Source organism: Cyprinus carpio, chromosome A19 (assembly GCF_018340385.1).
Source record: "Cyprinus carpio isolate SPL01 chromosome A19, ASM1834038v1, whole genome shotgun sequence".
NCBI lineage: Eukaryota > Metazoa > Chordata > Actinopteri > Cypriniformes > Cyprinidae > Cyprinus > Cyprinus carpio.
Window position 1 is genome coordinate 1863674 of NC_056590.1, and position 18463 is coordinate 1882136.

Sequence of the window (18463 nt, forward strand, 5' to 3'; positions counted from 1 at the left end):
CTTCACTAGACATTATTTGTAATGTGCCACCCAGCCAATGATTGCAATAAACTTTATGCTTGGTTACTTTTCATATGAAACAAAGTCAGAGCTTTCAAATTCAAAGTCAATTTTATTATGAAATTCCAACAATAAGCCTCAGTCCAAATTTCAATCATAATTCACAATATTAAAGGCAAAACATTTAATAACCACAATAGCACTTAAAGGTATATTATTTTATAATTAGTCTAGCTCTAGATGTATGTGAATATTCAAACCCCTAGTAAGCCTCACTGTTTTGCGCAATGCCTTTATTGCCCACAAGTGTATTGTCACGAATGGAGAGTTTTACCTGTTCGTGCCCTTGATTCTTCTTCTGCAGGTGTTTGTCGTGACAGTGTGCTGCTCTGGATGGCCTCTGAAACGGGCCGGACCTTCTGTACAATGTCAGACGAGCTCTTTTGAAGAATGGGCCGCGTGTCCTGTTCTGACAGCGGCCGGAAGAGCTTCCCATCAGACACCTGTTTCACAGGCTCTGGCCTCCTGACGTCTCTCCGTTCTCTCTCATCTTTTCGGTCTCTTTCCTCGCGTCTATCCCGTTCCCTGTCTTCCCTCCTTTCGTTCTGCTCCTTTCTCTCTCGCTCGTCTACTCTCTCGGGCTCATCCCGCCTTTCGTGATCCTCTTTCCTGTCTCGTGGCTGTTTCCTGTCCCTGTTTTCTCTCCAGTCTTTCTCTTCCTGCTTTTCCCTGTCATTCCTCCTCTCTTTCTCGCGTTCATCTCGCTCACCTTTTCCAGGCCCGTTCTCTTTATCAGGCCTCCTGTCTCGCCTGTCTCGGTCATCTCTACGTTCGCCTCTTCCTTCTCTGTCTTCTCTTCTATCCCGTCGTTCTTTGTCCCTACTTGCTTTCTCGTCTCTTTCCTCCCGCCGGTATCGTCCCTCCTCCTGTCCTTGTCTTTCTCTCGGTAAAGATCCTGCTGGTCTCTCCGCGTCTGACTCCAGTCGGCTGCGTCGGTCCGTTTCAGGCGGTAACCGCGTCCGAGCGTCCACGTCCAGCGGCTGACGGTTGCGGCTGACATCGGAGGGCGCTCGGTTGCGGCGCTCCGGTTCAGGCACGAGGCTGTTCCTCTGTTCTTCTCCTTGTGGCCGTGAAGATGGCGCCTTGACCTCTGAGCCGGTGTCTGACCTGCGCTCTCCAGGCACTGGAGCAGTGTGGCCGTTCTTCACCAGAGGAGCTTTGTGATTCACGTCATTACTCTCTGAAACAGATGTGGATAATGGATTTTGAGACCGAATACAACAGAACAAAGAAGAAACATATCAGACGGGATACTACAGGAGGTACGTTCATCACAACATTCGAACAACTCAATACAGAACAGTACGAAATGATGCTTAAACGTGATCTTACAGGCTGAAGCTCAGAACAGGGTTTCACACATTTTGACCACTTTTTATGATTTTTCCAGTTTATTAAAGGTAATAAAAACTTCAGTTTCTTTCAAGATAATGTTATTAGCCAGTAAAATGGTTATTCCCTACATATTTTTATTCTTATGTATTTTAAGCCTTAATAATTGACTTTTCCAGGCCTGAAAATCACAATTTTGAACACTTCTTAGTTTTACCTCAATGTTTCAAGTGTTTATTATAAATTATTTATCTGTGTATATTATTTTTTAAAAAAAGTGTTTCCATAATCTTTAAATCAAAAACAACAACTTTTTTTTTTTTTCTCTCTCTGATGTGGGATCATTCTGCTGACTTTAACAATCCTGTTCTTCATTGACTGTGAACCAGTCTGAAACACCACAGTGCAGCTAATTATGTGTTTTCAAAACGGAGAAGAAAGAGAATAACCACCATAAAGAAAAAAAACCTTTCAAGCAATTTGGTTTTGAACAATCAAATTCAAAACAATGCGATACCATGACCATGCTGGGTTGCCGTACTATTTTCTGGGATGTCCTTCAGTAACCCTCGCTCTATCAGCTCCTCTCTGGGCTTCCTCATCGAAATCTTCCTCTCCAGCACTGATCATTCACAAAGAGAGCAGACACGCATTAATCAGTCGAGCCACTGCTTTCAAAAGACAGCGAGTTTAAGGGGATTCCTAAATCCTAATTTACCCTCCCCTCAAAATGGACAAATGTGATTTATAACAAATCAAATCTGATTACTGTAACTTCCAAAAAAAAAAGTTCATATCAGAATAATCGGCATTATAAAATGACGGTATGCAATCAGTGTAGTTTAAGACTCAGAAATGAACAGACAAGTACCTTCTGACGTCTCCTTGAACTTCTCACTGCTTCTCTTCTTCCTCCACTTCCAGGGTTTGAAGATCTTGCCCAGGCTGGGGAACTTGCCCTTGCTCTTTGCTGCAGGGTTTCCTGCTCCTGGAGGTGCTCCATCGCTCTCCGGCACACTATGATCCACTTCATCATCTGAGGAGGAGCAGGAGGAAAGAGAGAGAGAAGTGTTGGGTATTTATCATGCATTTCTATTCAGACACTGACAAGGGAAAAAAGACAACAAAATGAAACTGAAATAAATAATTTAAAATCCTGGTAAACAAACCTGTGACACATTCTATATTAGCGTAAAGCAGCATGCATTTAATATTCATGCATAGTGTTGTCAAAAAATATCGATATTTCGATAAATATCGATACTGAAATATCTGAACGGTACCAATACTAATTTCCCGAAGTATCGATACTAGCCGCGCTTTCACTTTCACTTCTCTCCAAAGGTGCGTTGACAACCACCACACACACGCGCACGCGCACTCGCACTCGCACTCGTCTCATTCGCTCTGGTTAGCAAAAGTGAAGTGAATGGAAAAGAAAGATGGCGAGTGCAACGCCCTCGCGACCGGCTTTGGTTGATAAGGAACACAGCAGGAGTGCTATCTGGAAAGAGATGCTACAGAACAGTGCTTACAAAAGGCGCTAACACCACTAATATGTAAAGCACCTGAGAGACCGACACCCGGATCTGTATAAAGAATTTCTCGAGGTTGGTATTATTTATTATACATTACTGACACTCTATCCTCCAATTTGATTCTGTTAAGAGCTTTGACACAATCTGTACTGTTAAAAGCACTATAAATATAAGGTGACTTGACGACTTCATGTCGATCCAGTGAGCACTGTTTTCGCGTGTGATGCACGCAGTTTTTGCGCTTAAACTGTTCATCAAATAACGTTAATGTATTAACCAGCTTTTATGACCGATGAGCAATGCATCTGTTACAGTATATTTTAATCTTTGATAACAGTAGGTATTAGGTAATAAAAATATAACGGATCATGTTAGCTCTAGTCCAATGAAAAAATATTAACAAATAGAACTTTGGATTTTAATTAGTACATGTATTAGTGAATGTTAGTTTAAATCAACTTTTAACTTTGATTAACAAATGTTTTGTAAGTATTTTTCATTGCTTATTCATGTTAACAAATATCTATTACCATTTACCTAAGTTCTTAGATTAGTTCATTCAGTTTATTTTAAAAGTGTGGTCTATGAGACTCGACCTGCAACAAAAACAACACAATCACAACCTACACTACCAGCTGTGTCAATCTCACTCACCTCTGTAGAGAAAATCTGCATAAAACTGCCAGCAACAGATTCCATTTAATTATTTTGTTTACTAATTTGATACTTGATGCATAAGATTGCACTGATTTTGTTTTTGCTTGAAGTTTAAGTATCGTTTGTTGACATTGTGATTTGATTTTAACTGGGAAATACAAAAGATTGCACTCTTTTTTTTTTACTTGCACTTTATTGTTTTTTGAATGTATGCAATCTGAGAGGCTTTTGAACAAGTGCATTACCTCAGGACATTTTTTGTTAATGTAAAATATATGTTCTTGACTTGTTATATTTAGTTTTAAATAAAAAAAAAGAACCCCTTAATATTGTGGCAGTTTTTTTTTGCTCCGTGGTATTAGCGTAAAGCAGCATGCATTTAATATTTTTGTCATTTGAATATAAAACTTAAAGTAATATATAATATAAGAGCTAACGTAAAGCAGCATGCATTTAATATTTTTGTCATTTGAATAGCATACGGATGCTATTTAATGCTAAACGGTCATATGAAAGCATAGTTAAAACTTAATACATACTAGTCAGAAAATGCAAACTACAAAATTTACTAAATTAATAGCTCTGTGTTGTGCACGAAAAATTACTGGAACACACAGCCTTAAATATTTCCATAACAAACTATACATCATATATTAAATTCAAGAGTGTAAGAACACTCTAGATACAATTCAACAAACTATGCAAATCCAACTACAGGACGTCCTGGCATGATGACGATCAAAGCATGTGCGCAATTACACTGATATTACACATGAAAACAGTAGTGGCACAAGCACAGTAACCCAGCCACTGACTCACTACAGAAACCTGGGTAAGGTAACACACCCACCACACTGCTACACAGTCACAGCAAGAGAAAAGACAACAGACTCCGTTTCTTATGATAAGATTATATACTCGCCACAATAATTGCAATTGCCTACATATATAGTCAGTGTAATATGTTGCTTAAAAGGATTGACAAAACAATTGCAACCCTTTCAACAGCCTAATGAGTCACATGTAATAACAGTGGGTGTTGATTCAGGAAGGTTACATACTGAAACTTCACTCAAACTAGCCATGAGCGATGACTGATTTATAGTTTCACAGATCTTGTTCAGCTTGCAGGTTTAATTAATGTTGGGATAACGTGATCAGCTATTATGGGAAAACAGCTAAATACAAGCTGAATACCAAGTTTTAAGGTTTATCGACAGTGTTATGAGGAAAAGAAAATAATGTTCCCTTGACCTTCATTTTATAAACAGCAACACTATCACAGTGTATGGAGCACAGCACTGTACCAGGACAAACGATAACATGTACACTGTTTCGAAAAAACAGTATGTAAGACATAAGCAGCTTTCATACTTGGTTCATTTGGTGGGTCAGAACCAGTTCCTAATACTGGGGTCAAATTGTAAAAATAAGTGTAATTAGATGCATTTAAGTAAATACAAAAAATGTTCTTGTTTCCTCTTTGCCTGCTCCACAGATTCCACAGTATATGCAATATTTCCCTTATTTGAATAAATGCTAAGATGTTGTAACATAGGAAAGAGAAGGCTGTGCTATTCATTAGCAAAGTATGTCTATTTAGCATGAATAATGAGACCAAGACCGTTAAACTGGTCTGAAGACACAAGACAAGGCAGGTTGTGTATGACACATGGGGAGGTTAGGAATGTTTACGGGTTTTGGCAGCAGTGTTGGCCTAGATGCTCTTAACTGATTTGGCAAGTGTTTGACAGCAGCACACAGACCTAGTTTACTTCACTCAGATGGGGATTTTCCAAAGAAAACACTTTACACATGTGGAAAAAAACCTCTAAATGAAGGTACGCAAGAACACACCAAAGTCAAAAACTACAAGCTCTGAAACAGTCTTAACATTCTGACTTGGTCTACCTGCTGCTTACTGTAAAACACACTGTTCTCGTGTTGTTTGGGAAAAGAAAGGCACGGTGACAAGAGAAAACAAGTTGGCTCATTGTCATAGCACCACAACCTTGATTAAACAGAATAATAAAGTAATAAATCAGAGCACGGGCCACAATATACCCAACACAACCAAGCACTGATCTTCACCTGACACACACACACACACACCTCAGTCAGTGTTTCTACGAAGCGCTCAGTGAGCCTCAATGAGCTCTTTGTTTCAGGAATACTGTGCATTCCTCTCATATCAGTGGCACATGTGAGAATCGCATCAGTCGACTGCCCTGAACTCACTGAGTGCAACGTACAGCTATGATAATGGTGGAGGACATCACACACAGACGTCGAGGACACTGTGTGTAATTAAACACAGAGGTCAAGAGTCTAGTGAGAACTGTGGGAACTGAACGTGCTCATAAAATGATCAAACGTTAAGTGAGAAGAGTGCTTAATCAGAAGGTGCTTGCCTGAAACTGAGGGATGAACAGAAATGCGTGTGTAACACTACGCACTAGTGCTGCTGGTTATTGAGCCCTAATCATAGAACTATTTTTGTTGCTCGGTGGAAACAGGCCATAATATGCTGATATGCTTCTCAAGAAACATTTCTGATTATCAATGATCAAAACAGCTGTGATGCATTGTATGTTTGCGTGCAATTTTTTCAAAAAACAAAAAAACAACATCAATTATAAGAAAAAATCTTTAACAACAAAAAAAAAATTAATTTCAAACAGTAGAATACTACATTGTCACATGACTTCAGTACACACATTTAACTCTGTGAGTGTGCAAGTGTTGTCTAGTTATCTGAGATAAAAACGGTTGATTTGCATCAGAAGGTTAAGTCAAGTTGAGCACACTTTTGGGCACAGTTTAGCGCACCATGCGTGCTGGTTGTTAAAAGACACATTGAACATTTGCATACAGCAGCAACAGTACAATGCTATCCAAGACCTCCTTCAAAAACAATTTAAGCAAGTCCTTCATAAAACTACTCTTAAGTAAACTGATGTGTCCACCAATGCGTTTACGTAAGAATAGTTTTATAATTGAGCTCCACAGCCTCTATCTGTGTTCTGTCGCAGTAAATGAAGGACGAGGCTCCATACTGGAGTTCAAACTCATCATGCTGTGATTTTCAGAGCTGGACAACGCCGTCAACAAGAAACCAGCTTGAATCAACAGCCAGCACAAACAGGTTTTCCCCTCTAACACGGCTGCACCAAACACATGGTCATACATGATTAAAAAGAAGCAATGCAGAGACCGCTATAGAGAGCTACAGCAAAGCTCGTTCTCATATCAACTGGTAAAGTCTAATCCGAGAGGAAGCGTGCTTGACAGAAACATGAGACACAATCACCACATTCCATCAGCGTATGCACCCCACCTGCCAATGCCTGTCTCTTACTCCTTCCTTCACGTCTATAAGAGTACACCTGCGATCATTCAGACAAGTACAGTTGGCATCGGCATAAGCAATATCTCTAGATCACCTCCAGCGGAAAAGCTAAACCGGTCTGGTACGGCTTGTAAACAAACTGTGAGAAATAAAAACTATGTATTATCATCTTCATACGCTGGAATCCAAATGCTCTCTGAAATAACTCACCTGTTATGTAGGCAGGGTTTGGGTTTAAAGTCTGAGTACTTGCTCCCTGTCCCATAATCTTGCCCTGTACCCTGTGTCCCGTGTGCCCCGTCCTCTGCCTGTCCCGGGGCCCGCGGCAGGGAGGGCAAAAAACAGTTCCACTATTCTCAGCGAGCAGGTACTCTCGCTCTGTAATCCTAGATGCTGGAGTTTGGCCGTTCGTCCCTCCTTCTTATTTCACAACTTCTGTTTTGGAGGCTCGCTCGCTCTGAGTCAACAACTCCTGAAGGTCCCTCCCTCTCAGCAGCCTTGGCTTCATAAATAACATATGCCGCTTGTCTGAAGCACATCAGCCGGCCGGGATGCCGGTCATTCCCGATGCCGTGTTTTTCGGCAGCAGGACTGCAAGAGATGGGAGCAGGGCTCTAGTGTCTTGACCTTAGGTTGCTACACACCTTCATTTCCCAAAATGCATTAGATGGCGCAGTGAAACCTGAGAGCGGCTGCAATACGAGCAGGGGCGAGGTTGAGCGCTTGACTGGCAGGAAGTGACATCACAGAGTGCTCAAGTTACAGGGTGTGAGACAGATAGTGAGGTGGCGGCACAGGCTGATTATGTACGGAACGGAAGTCACAAAAGCAGCTGATTTAGGCCGTTTATTAACCTCACGTCTAGCTTTTGTCTCGAGTACAGAACAATCTGCTTTCCAGTGCCCCTTTTCATGACAGTAACTACATGACTTGTGTAGATCAAACTTCCCCCGAAGGGAAACAACTCAGAAATGTACTCGACCGAGCATCTCCCCGTGAGCGCCAATCAACTAAACTGCTTCGTTGAGGAAGTACATCATCATCAGCCAACACTGCTGCTTGTTCAGGTGAATTAACTTTGTTCACTAATATATGTAGCAATGTTGTCAGAGATTTTAAATTGTTTTAATATCATAATTTGAACCAAATCATCAAAAGATAAAGCCAACGAGTATACCAACGAGTAAAGTATTTTCTCAAATCTTGCACTACTCTACATGAGACCTGACAAACTACACTATACTCAAAGCAGGAAAATATAGCCGTGCTTTTCTGGTCAGTACTCAATAATAACACACAGTTTTCTTCTGGCCAATCCTGTAAATTAGCGATATGCTCAAACATAAGGAGAAAGATATCAGGATCATCGTTGTTAAATTCAATACAAATGTACCTCGATCCTCCACATCGCTAGAATCAGCACCATACTGTACAAAGAACGGGACACATGCGGATATTGGAAACTAACTCAGGATTTATTAACAAAATAGAACATGAAACAAACGAGTGCTAATGTAATCATCAGTGGTGTAGTGTAAAGTGTATGCATGATGTATATGTACTGTGGCCCAGGTGCAAATGTAACAAAGGGAAAAATAGGTACAACAAAAGCAAACAGAAATGAACCAAAAGAAGGGGCTGTCCAAAAAGTAGTAGAATGGCTTCTTTTAAGGAAAGCGATGATAGGGAAGCCAGGTGTATGTGATGAAACCACTTAAGGATTCATCCACCTCCCAAATACGGTGGGATTGGGCATCACAATATGCAAACTCACACTTTAAATGTGTTGAATACTATCCTGTATTTAGGAAGGATGCCACTTTGTGTATTCAGTAGAAATGAATGAAATAAAGCCATCAGATGAGACTGTTCCTTCACATCTAACTGGAGACTAACAAACTTCACTTTTTCTGAATAATTCATGACTTTCAAATCAACAGGTGTGTCAGGGTGGATATATGAAGTCATGCATACAGTGAGAAAAGTAACCATACAGGTGAGGTTTATCGCATTAACTATATATAAGACTACTATAGATAGTTACTAGATTGAATAACTAGATAGAACAAATTAATTTGAGAGTTATTAACATTGTTTTTAGAATGAGAGCTCATTCTGCTAATACTTTTTGAATATTTTTATTTGTGCATTTAACATTATTAACATTTAAATGGTACATCAATGGAGCCATCAGCACGGTAGCTTCATAACAGTTATGCATTTTATTTTTCATGTTTTTCAAAAGTACAACGCTCCTAATAGGCACAGACCTTAAATAGTGCTGCTGTCGGATAACGGGTCGGGTGTTTATGACCAGATCACGTGAAGACAACTCTTGTGTTTTGCTGTGATCATGAGAAAAAATGTATAATAACTATTTTTCTATGTTGAGTTCATGAGAAAAAAAAAAACATGTTTGGCCTCTAGGGCTCCTATCCTAACTGTTTTATCACAAATTTATTTTTGGGAAATTTAGTGCTTGAAAAGTGTTTATGCTATCTTAGACATAAATGACACTTGTTTTGTTATTTGTCATTCAGACATGAGTGTCCTTAAGTGTCCAGTACTTTTTAATGGTCATGAAAAAATACACTACCGTAGAAAAGTGTGGGGACAATAAGATCAGCAAGAATGCATTAAATAGATAACAGATAACAGTAACAGATACTCACAATATTTGTTTGTTTTTATTGTATATTAATCAAATACTAACTTATAAAACATTTAAAAAATCCTATTAGCCTCAATATTTTGAACGGTTACAGTATGTGGCACATAAAAGAGTTAAATCAAAAAGATCACTCTGTCAAGCAGTTACATTAAATCCCTCTGGAGAAGGGAGTTCTTCACACAGGACATGATGTGGCTCGAGTTGTCTGAATGTGTGGGAGTCTGGGATCTGAGAGGTGAAGCACTGAGATGGAGGAGGACAGAAAAGCAACGCTGGCTGTCTTTAGTGCCAGTCAGAGCCAGGTTTTGCAGTGAAACCCTCTCTCTCTCTCTCTCTCTCTCTCTCTCTCACACACACACACACACACACACACACACACACACACACACACACACACACACACACACACACACTCACTCTTAAACTGTCAGCAGATAAAATCCAGACAAGGCCTGAATGAAGCAAGACAGATAAAACTGGTTCATTAAATAGGATAAAAAACTTAACGTTACATGATAAATGCTCTTAGTGTATATAAACAACTAGTTTAAGTGTCAATTAAAAGATTTCCCAAGTGTCCCAATAATAATGACAGAAATGAGAAAAACTCTACTGGTCTGAACTGAGAGATAAACAGAGCAGACAGTTTTATTCTGCCAGCGGAGCGTGTTAACAGCACTGCCCTTTAAAGCACTCGAGATATCGTCCAACTGCTCAACTTTCCCACAATCAGGTTAAACTGAGAAAGGGGAGAAATTTCCAGAGAAAATAACATGGAGCAATTCTGCATAAAAAAACAAAAAAAAAAAACAAACAAACAAACAAAAAAAAACATCTTTAGTAATATCACACACACACGCACATATATAAATGCTAGAGCAATTAAGGTTGGGAACCTCACTATAGAGCGCTATATACAATATATAAACCAAATACACCAGGACTGCATGACTTCAATGTAACCAAAAGCTTCAGACAAACACATCCCCTGATAAATATCCACTATGCTCCTTTTGTGGTATTGTGGATAATTCTTACTGCATTATAATGTATTTTTGATTAATTAAATAATAAATCTTATTGTGTAATGTATGTATTCACATTTGTATAATGCATGTCTGAATGACTGCATACTGTGTATAAAAAATAATAAATTAATAAATAAAATAAACTGATTTAGCATGCTTGCCTCAAAGGCTTTTCTTCTTATAGCATGATCTGATCTAGTTACTCATAGCTGTGTCAATTTCCTTTCTTACATCCTTTTTGGCGCACAGCAATGCATTTTCGTGTTTTCCTTTTTCTTTAGTGTGTTATGTAGCTGTTTGTGCATGTACCTGCAAAGTTACAGTACAAAGCTCAAAGTGTCCCACAAAAGGATTTTTTTTTTCCTAACTAAAAGAAAAGGCTGGCTGAAACTTGCCGAAACCACCCCAAACAAATTCTCCCTGAGATGTCTACATCACTACGAAAAAATATTTGTATGTCACCCAAATGCATAAGCACAGAAAGAATTCTCAAGACACAAGCTTAGAAATCAATAAAAAATCACAAAAAAGGACTGGAGTATTTCAACTTGTAAACAACAAACAAAATACAATAAACTTAAAGCAATACTCATAAAAAAAAATAAATAAATAACAAACTCAAAAAAAAATTTTTTTTTTAATCATAAAAAAATATAAAAAAAATTCAGAATGATCAAGGATTTATTAAAACAGCAGAAACCATGACTTTCTTGAGGTGCAGCTGACTGTTCTTGCTGTCTCAGAATGATCAAGGAATAACTCAATAGAATCTGAACAAATTTCAATGATCTTCTCTAAAGAGAATTCATGGTGATACCGACACCAAGCTCATGGGTTCGATGGGAAACATGTCTACCAAATGTAATAATGTGACAACCCTGTAAGGCAGAGGCACTGTGTATCTGTGCACAGAGGCCTAATTAAGAGCCTAATAAGCTCTATTGTTCTACTACAGTAACTGATACAGTACCTGTAATGCAGGTATAGGCTGAAAGCACACAGGTTTCCACTGACTCTTTTGTCTGCAGCAAAAGCCAAATAACTTACACCAGCACCATCTGAAGGACACAGTGTGTTAATGAAATTTAATTCAACTCATGCAAATACATACAGGTGCATCTCAATAAATTAGAATGTCGTGGAAAAGTTCATTTCAGTAATTCAACTAAAATTGTGAAACTCGTGCATTAAATAAATTAAATGCACACAGACTGAAATAGTTTGTCTTTGCTTCTTTTAATTGTGATGATTTTGGCTCACATTTAACAAAAACCCACCAATTTACTATCTCAACAAATTAGAATACTTCATAAGACCAAAAAAAAAAAAAAAAAAAAATACCCCGTTTTTAATTTATTGTTGGCCTTCTGGAAAGTATGTTCATTTACTGTACATGTACTCAATACTTGGTAGGGGCATTACTGCCTCAATTCGGCGTGGCATGGAGGTGATCAGTTTGTGGCACTGCTGAGGTGGTATGGAAGCCCAGGTTTCTTTGACAGTGGCCTTCAGCTCATCTGCATTTTTTGGTCTCTTGTTTCTCATTTTCCTCTTGACAATACCCCACAGACTGTGGAAACTTAACACTGGACTTCAAGCAACTTGGTCTATGAGCTTCTCCGCCCTTCCTCCAAACCAAATGAAATACAAAACTTGCTCTCATCTGAAAAGAGGACTTTGGACCACTGGGCAACAGTCCAGTTCTTCTTCTTCTTAGCCAAGGTAAGACGCTTCTGACATTGTCTGTGATTCAGGAGTGGCTTAACAAGAAGAATACGACAACTGTAGCCAAACTCCTTGACACGTCTGTGTCTGGTGGCTCTTGATGCCTTGACCCCAGCCTCATTCCATTCCTTGTGAAGTCCACTCAAATTCTAGAAATGGATTTTGCTTGACAATCCTCATAAGGCTGCGGTTCTCTCGGTTGGTTGTGCATCTTTTTCCTTCCACTCAACTTTCTGTTAACATGCTTGGATACAACACTCTGTGAACAGCCAGCTTCTTTGGCAATGAATGTTTGTGTCTTATCCTCCTTGTGAAGGGTGTCAATGATTGTCTTCTAGAAAACTGTCAGATCAGCAGTCTTCCCCATGATTGTGTAGCCTAGTGAACAAAACTGAAAGACCATTTTGAAGGCTCAGGAAACCTTTGCAGGTGTTTTGAGTTGATTAGCTGATTGGCATGTCACCATATTCTAATTTGTTGAGATTGTGAATTGGTGGGTTTTTGTTCAATGGGAGTCAAAATCATCACAATTAAAAGAACCAAAGACTTAAACTACTTCAATCTGTGTGCACTGAATTTATTTAATACACGAGTTTCACAATTTGAGTTGAATTACTGAAATAAATGAACTTTTCCCCTTTTCCTGTAATTCATACAAACAATAAATCATTAAACCCAAAGCACAGATCTATCCTGAAACTCAGTTCTGATACTCTGATTCTGTGATAGAGAAGGTGCAATGTTATGAATAACTGAATAGTTCCAAACAAAATATATACATTTTTGTATCTCCACCTAAAATAACTATATTGCAATGCAGAACATGAATTAGTTTACACTGACTCAGTGTGTGACAGAGTAATATATCATGTAAAATGGTGTCTTGCAAGAAGTAAACTAACTTTTTACAGAGTTGCCACACTTTGTGACCAATGAATTTCCAAGTCCTTTCAAGGTTGAAGCAGTTATTCACTCAAAAATCAGATCTCATGACATGCAAGCAAAGCTGTTTGGGCAGACATTCTTCAGATTCTGGTAACCCAAAATTAATTTTACTGGCCCGAGAAAAAAAGAAAAGAAAAAAAACGGCTGAACTACACTGTGGACAAATCAGCAAGATCAAAAACTTCAGTGAATTAATTTTTTCTTCAAACAACAACTCAAGAGAGTAGAGGTGCGAATCATATCACAGATCTGAGTCACAGATCAGATCATTTTTCAGATGAGCAAAAAAATGGTTCTTCATTATTTGTAGAGTACTTCTTTGATACTACAGCAAAAACTAGAAATATAACTAATGAAGGTCAAACATATTTAAAGACAAGTGAACCGTCAGTAATGAAAAAAAATAAAAAAAATAAAATTACAAGCAAAACCTAGATAAATAAAACAGAACCAAGTTACAAATAAAATAAGGTCTAACAGTTTTCAGGTGCAGAAATGTAATAATTACATGCAACACTGTATAGTTTTCAAATTAAATACAGATTAAGCTTTGTTAAAGTAGTATGTAAATTATTATTTAAAGGATATTAAAATAGAATCCATTATTTTATATTGTAATAACATTTTGCAAGATTACTGTTTTTTTTTTTTTTTTTTAGTTTTTTTCTGTATTTTTGATCAAACAAATGCAGCCTAGATGAGCATAAGAGACTTCTTTAAAAAACATTACAAGTCTTACTGATCCCAAACTTTTGACCGGTAGTGTATATGTATATACAGACAGACAGACATACACATATATGTAAAAATTTGACAAGTTTTATTTATCAAAAGTGTCTTAACCGCTATGAATGTATTTTGCTGCTATGATACCAAGGTAACATTTCAGTTCAGTTAAAGTGGCAGTGACGTATAATTTCATACAGTGTGTACTTGTACCAGAAACCGACAATGCTCAAAACGAATTCACCCATGATACAGACATATCAAACAAATAACTACCTGTACAGTCTAAAAAATGAGGTTTGTTTCAACCCAACTTTGGGTCAAAAATTGAATTTTAAAATTTAACCCAACAGATGGGTTACTCCATATTCTTTCCCTGTCTGCTGTCCTGATATCTCTCTCTCTCTCTCTCCGTCCCAACACTGAGGACAAGAGTCACTGGAAGAAATCAGGCTAAAACAGAGGAGTAAATCCTATTAAGGAAATCTCTTGGACTATTTCCAGCAGAAACTCATGTAAGTAAAGAATCATTCCACTTCCTAGTATAATCCCTGAATATAACTTTCATCACTAACAAGAAGTATGAACAAATACAATGGTATTCTAATGCTTTTCAGATAAAATGGGACATAATATTAAATTATGCTGTGGGAAATGAATTTAAGTACAAATATCCATTTATATAAATAAAAAGAGCAAGTAATAATCAAAACACGTAAACAAAAAATTCAGACTAAAAATGTCACACATTAAAAAATACACAAAGGACAAAATACTGTAAGGAATAACCAGTATAACACGGTTGTATCAAAATAGTAGAAATCCTTTGTAACATCATAAATGTCTTTACTGTCACTTTTGATCAACAGACTGTATCCTTGCTCAAGAAGAAGTATTGATCTTATTAATAAGAAATGTTTTAACAGTGGTGGAAATATTGAATTATGATGTGGTAAATTGAAGTATAATCCCACGATACTGATACAGCACATCTTCATCACATGGGACAGATCTGCTGTTGTATGTTCTTTAAACTCAAGACGATGCAATCTGGCTCAGTGGACAGATTTTTTTGTATAGACAACGGATTTCTTTGTATAAATAAATAGTTCTCAGAGTACACGGGCATTTATGGGGAGCGGTTTTAAATGCTCATATGTGCTGTTGCCTATACACATAACCCAAAATCTGAAGGAAAAAACAGTCAACAAACCCTAAAGGAGGCTTTGATTTTTAAACGTCCCTCATTGTTATCAGAGAAAAGCACTTGACCTTCGATGGCAGAGAACAGATATTTTACCCTAGTGCTCAGTCAGCAGACACTGAAGAGCAGTTAACTAACATTTCCTACCTGATGAGGCAGTCTCCTCTTCTCCAAAGTTACTCTCTTTGTCCATAAAAGTGAAATTCCCCACAGAAAAGCGAAGGTACACCGTGACAGATGAAAAGCACTGAGTTTCACCAGTGGGTGTGTCGACTGGGCAAAGCGTGATCAGATATCTCACTCGAGAGCCCTATGCGTCACATGGTCAACCTCCTTTATGAGGCTTAAGTTCCTTATGAGCTCAGTGACATTATAAAACAAACTTAACAGAGGATCACTGACTCGACTCTGGACATTGGACTGAAAGTGAAGTCTTTGAATCTTGGTCAAGACTTGGAGTATCCAATTAATCTAAACCAGTTCCATCCACATGAACCCTGAATGATGACCACTGTGACCAATCACAGATATTTCTTTAGCCTTTTAGACATAATCCACCCACTTACCTCGGTTTTCCATTCCTGCGTCAAGAACACAGCAGCAGGTAGAAGTTCCTGAGGAAATAAGAGACGGATTGCTTGATTAGTAACAAACACTACATATAATTTCACCAACACAATGACTGCAATGTATTTTAAAGGTAGGATAAGTCTGACAATGAATGACGCCGTGAGAACCCATGAATGAAGCAAGTTAAGGTTTAATGTACAGACAGCACACCATTGCAATATAAACTGCAACAACACAGCTGAAAATATCAGCCTGAAGGGCTTTATTTAAGGTTGATGACTATATAAATCACACATATTACATGGCTACTTACAAATAAATAAATGGACATTAAATATTGATTCTACATGTTTTGTTCCATTTGATTATTGAAACCTGGTTTCCTGTGAATGCAGCGATTGACTGATCATGCTCAAGTACCCCATGTAATAACTACAGTCATTTACCTGGTAAAACCAACAAAACATACCATGCCTTATCCATTCCAGCACATAATTAAATAGAAAATAAATATAAATTCAGAAAACTTGCATTCAAAAGTCAACATACAATTCAACTATGATAAAAAATAACTTCTAAATGGAGATTAACTACGCTTTTTGTTTAGGAAATCTTATTTTTTATATATATATATTTATTAAATCTTAATATTTCATATATTTATATTCAATATTTAATTTGTAAATGCATTTATTACAGAAATTGAAAATATTAAAAACATGTAAAAATTTAGATATATATAAAAAAAATATGCCAGTAACTTTTTTTTTTCTTCTACATCCTAGATGTTTTTCCCTTAATATGCTTAATAAAACTTAATATGCATGATAATTGTTATGGATAATCACGAATTGTGGTTAAATCATTGTACCTGTAGACTCAGGTACTACCTGTAACTGCAACTGTAGATATTAACTTTGTTTTTTGGACAGAATAATGTCTTACTAAGCAGCACGGTACTTTTTCAGGGCATTCCATGACAGAAATTACTTTGTAAATGTTATTTTCTTGTTTATTACTGTGAAGCTGCTTTGAAATAATCTGTATTATACATAAGCGCTATATAAGAAATAAAGGTTACTTGACTTGCATATTTCTTAAAGCACAAAACTACTCTTTCAATAAACATTCAGGATGAGTTACATAATGGTGGAATTTTAAAGAGTTGCAGATTCCTTAATCGGCTTAATTGTGCCTTAAGATAATCATTCCCAAACACATATTTTTTTTTTTTTTAAACTATCCAAGTTAAGTGAATAAGTGAATTAAATTGTTGCTGATGTTGCTGTCTATGGCAGTCTCGTTGAACAATGAAATATGCTTGCACTGCATTACTCTCTATGTCTAAATATATAAAACTGCAAGAGAGATAGAGAGAGAGATGCAATGTGCAAGAGCGAATGAATCATCAGCTTAGGTTCCAATAGCAGCAAAGACAGAACAGAATATCAAGAGTTGATGAGAGCTGTTGGTACACATCAATCACACTGGTACTTTAAACAGAATTACAGAAGTGGCACACCGCCTACAACAACACAAGTGTTTGTTTTTTCAGACTGGTTATAGTCAGGTAAACAACATTATCATTCATTTCCCAAGTCTGGCAGAGCACTAGGGCTGGGTTGACAAAATCGTTTTCTCAATCGTAATCGATACTCATTTTAATGAACCAACATCGATTCTTAAATCCCAAGAATGGATGGTTTAAGCTAAGACATTTTCCACTGATGCCTGAACAAAACCTCATCAAAATGTTATTTGTAGTATGCCTTCCATCCAATAAGTCACGGTAAACTTTGTGTATAGTTACTTCTGATATGAAACAAAATCTCCTCAAGCACCTCAATTCAAGTAACAGCGAGGAGCGCACATGAACCGATCATCTCTTCCTCTTTACTACTAGTTATAGTACAAAAAGAACTTGAATGAGGTGTTGAAAGAAACAGAACAACTTACTGAAATGTATCATGTGTCATGTAATCACTATCAGTGTGTAAACAATGCCCGCCCCCTTGAAGGTCGAGGACATTTTATTTAATTACATTTTCTTTATAGCGCCAGATCACAACAGAAATCATTTAAAGTTACCTTTTCGATAGAACAGGTCTATACCTTGCTCTTTTATTACACAAACTAAATAGCCTTATGTTATTGATTTTATTTACATGACGCATGTCAATTCGGTCTCTACGCTACATGGTCGCGCTTTCTGTATCGCGCACAGCGGAGTACCGTCCCGATGCGCACACACACACACACACACACACACACACACACAAGTGAACACATTCCCACTAGTATTTGTAAAGCCGCATAACGACTATTTAAATATGAATTCTGCGTGTCTCTGTGTTAATGAATGGCACAGCCGCGTGGTTTGGTACTTGTACTGAAGCGCGAGTGACGCTTACGGTGATATTAACGTCTACCGTCTCACCTTGATGACATAAATACATGAACCACATCTCCAGAGCTGCTCTGAGAGTCACTTCATGAGCTATTGACTGTTTAACTTTTGTAAATCTATCTTCATATCATATACACACAGAAATGTAAAGGTATTCATGGCAACCCGTCAAAATAAAAGTTTGGTTAAACTTGCCCTTGCGAAATATAGATTGTTCAGTATAGGCATAATAGGAATAATCATATAATATT

The 18463-nt window shown here is 37.6% G+C and overlaps 1 protein-coding gene across 7 annotated transcripts in view; it reads right to left on the reverse strand.

Annotated features, from left to right (window-relative positions):
• LOC109112152 (phosphatase and actin regulator 4A-like) overlaps window positions 1-18463 on the reverse strand; it is a 60182-nt gene that overhangs the window by 19480 nt on the left and 22239 nt on the right. The window contains exons 2-5 of one of the 7 annotated variants that reach the window (XM_042776038.1): window positions 15802-15849; window positions 2264-2428; window positions 1910-2014; window positions 335-1240 (exon numbers count right to left, since the gene is read on the reverse strand). In XM_042776038.1, coding sequence (XP_042631972.1) covers window positions 335-1240; window positions 1910-2014; window positions 2264-2428; window positions 15802-15814 — 1189 coding nt within the window. In that variant the 5' untranslated portion in view covers window positions 15815-15849. Of the gene's footprint in view, window positions 1-334; window positions 1241-1909; window positions 2015-2263; window positions 2429-7146; window positions 7959-15382; window positions 15705-15801; window positions 15850-18463 lie in introns of those variants that run through there. The other 6 variants (XM_042776036.1, XM_042776034.1, XM_042776037.1 and 3 more) reach the window with 6 other exon arrangements.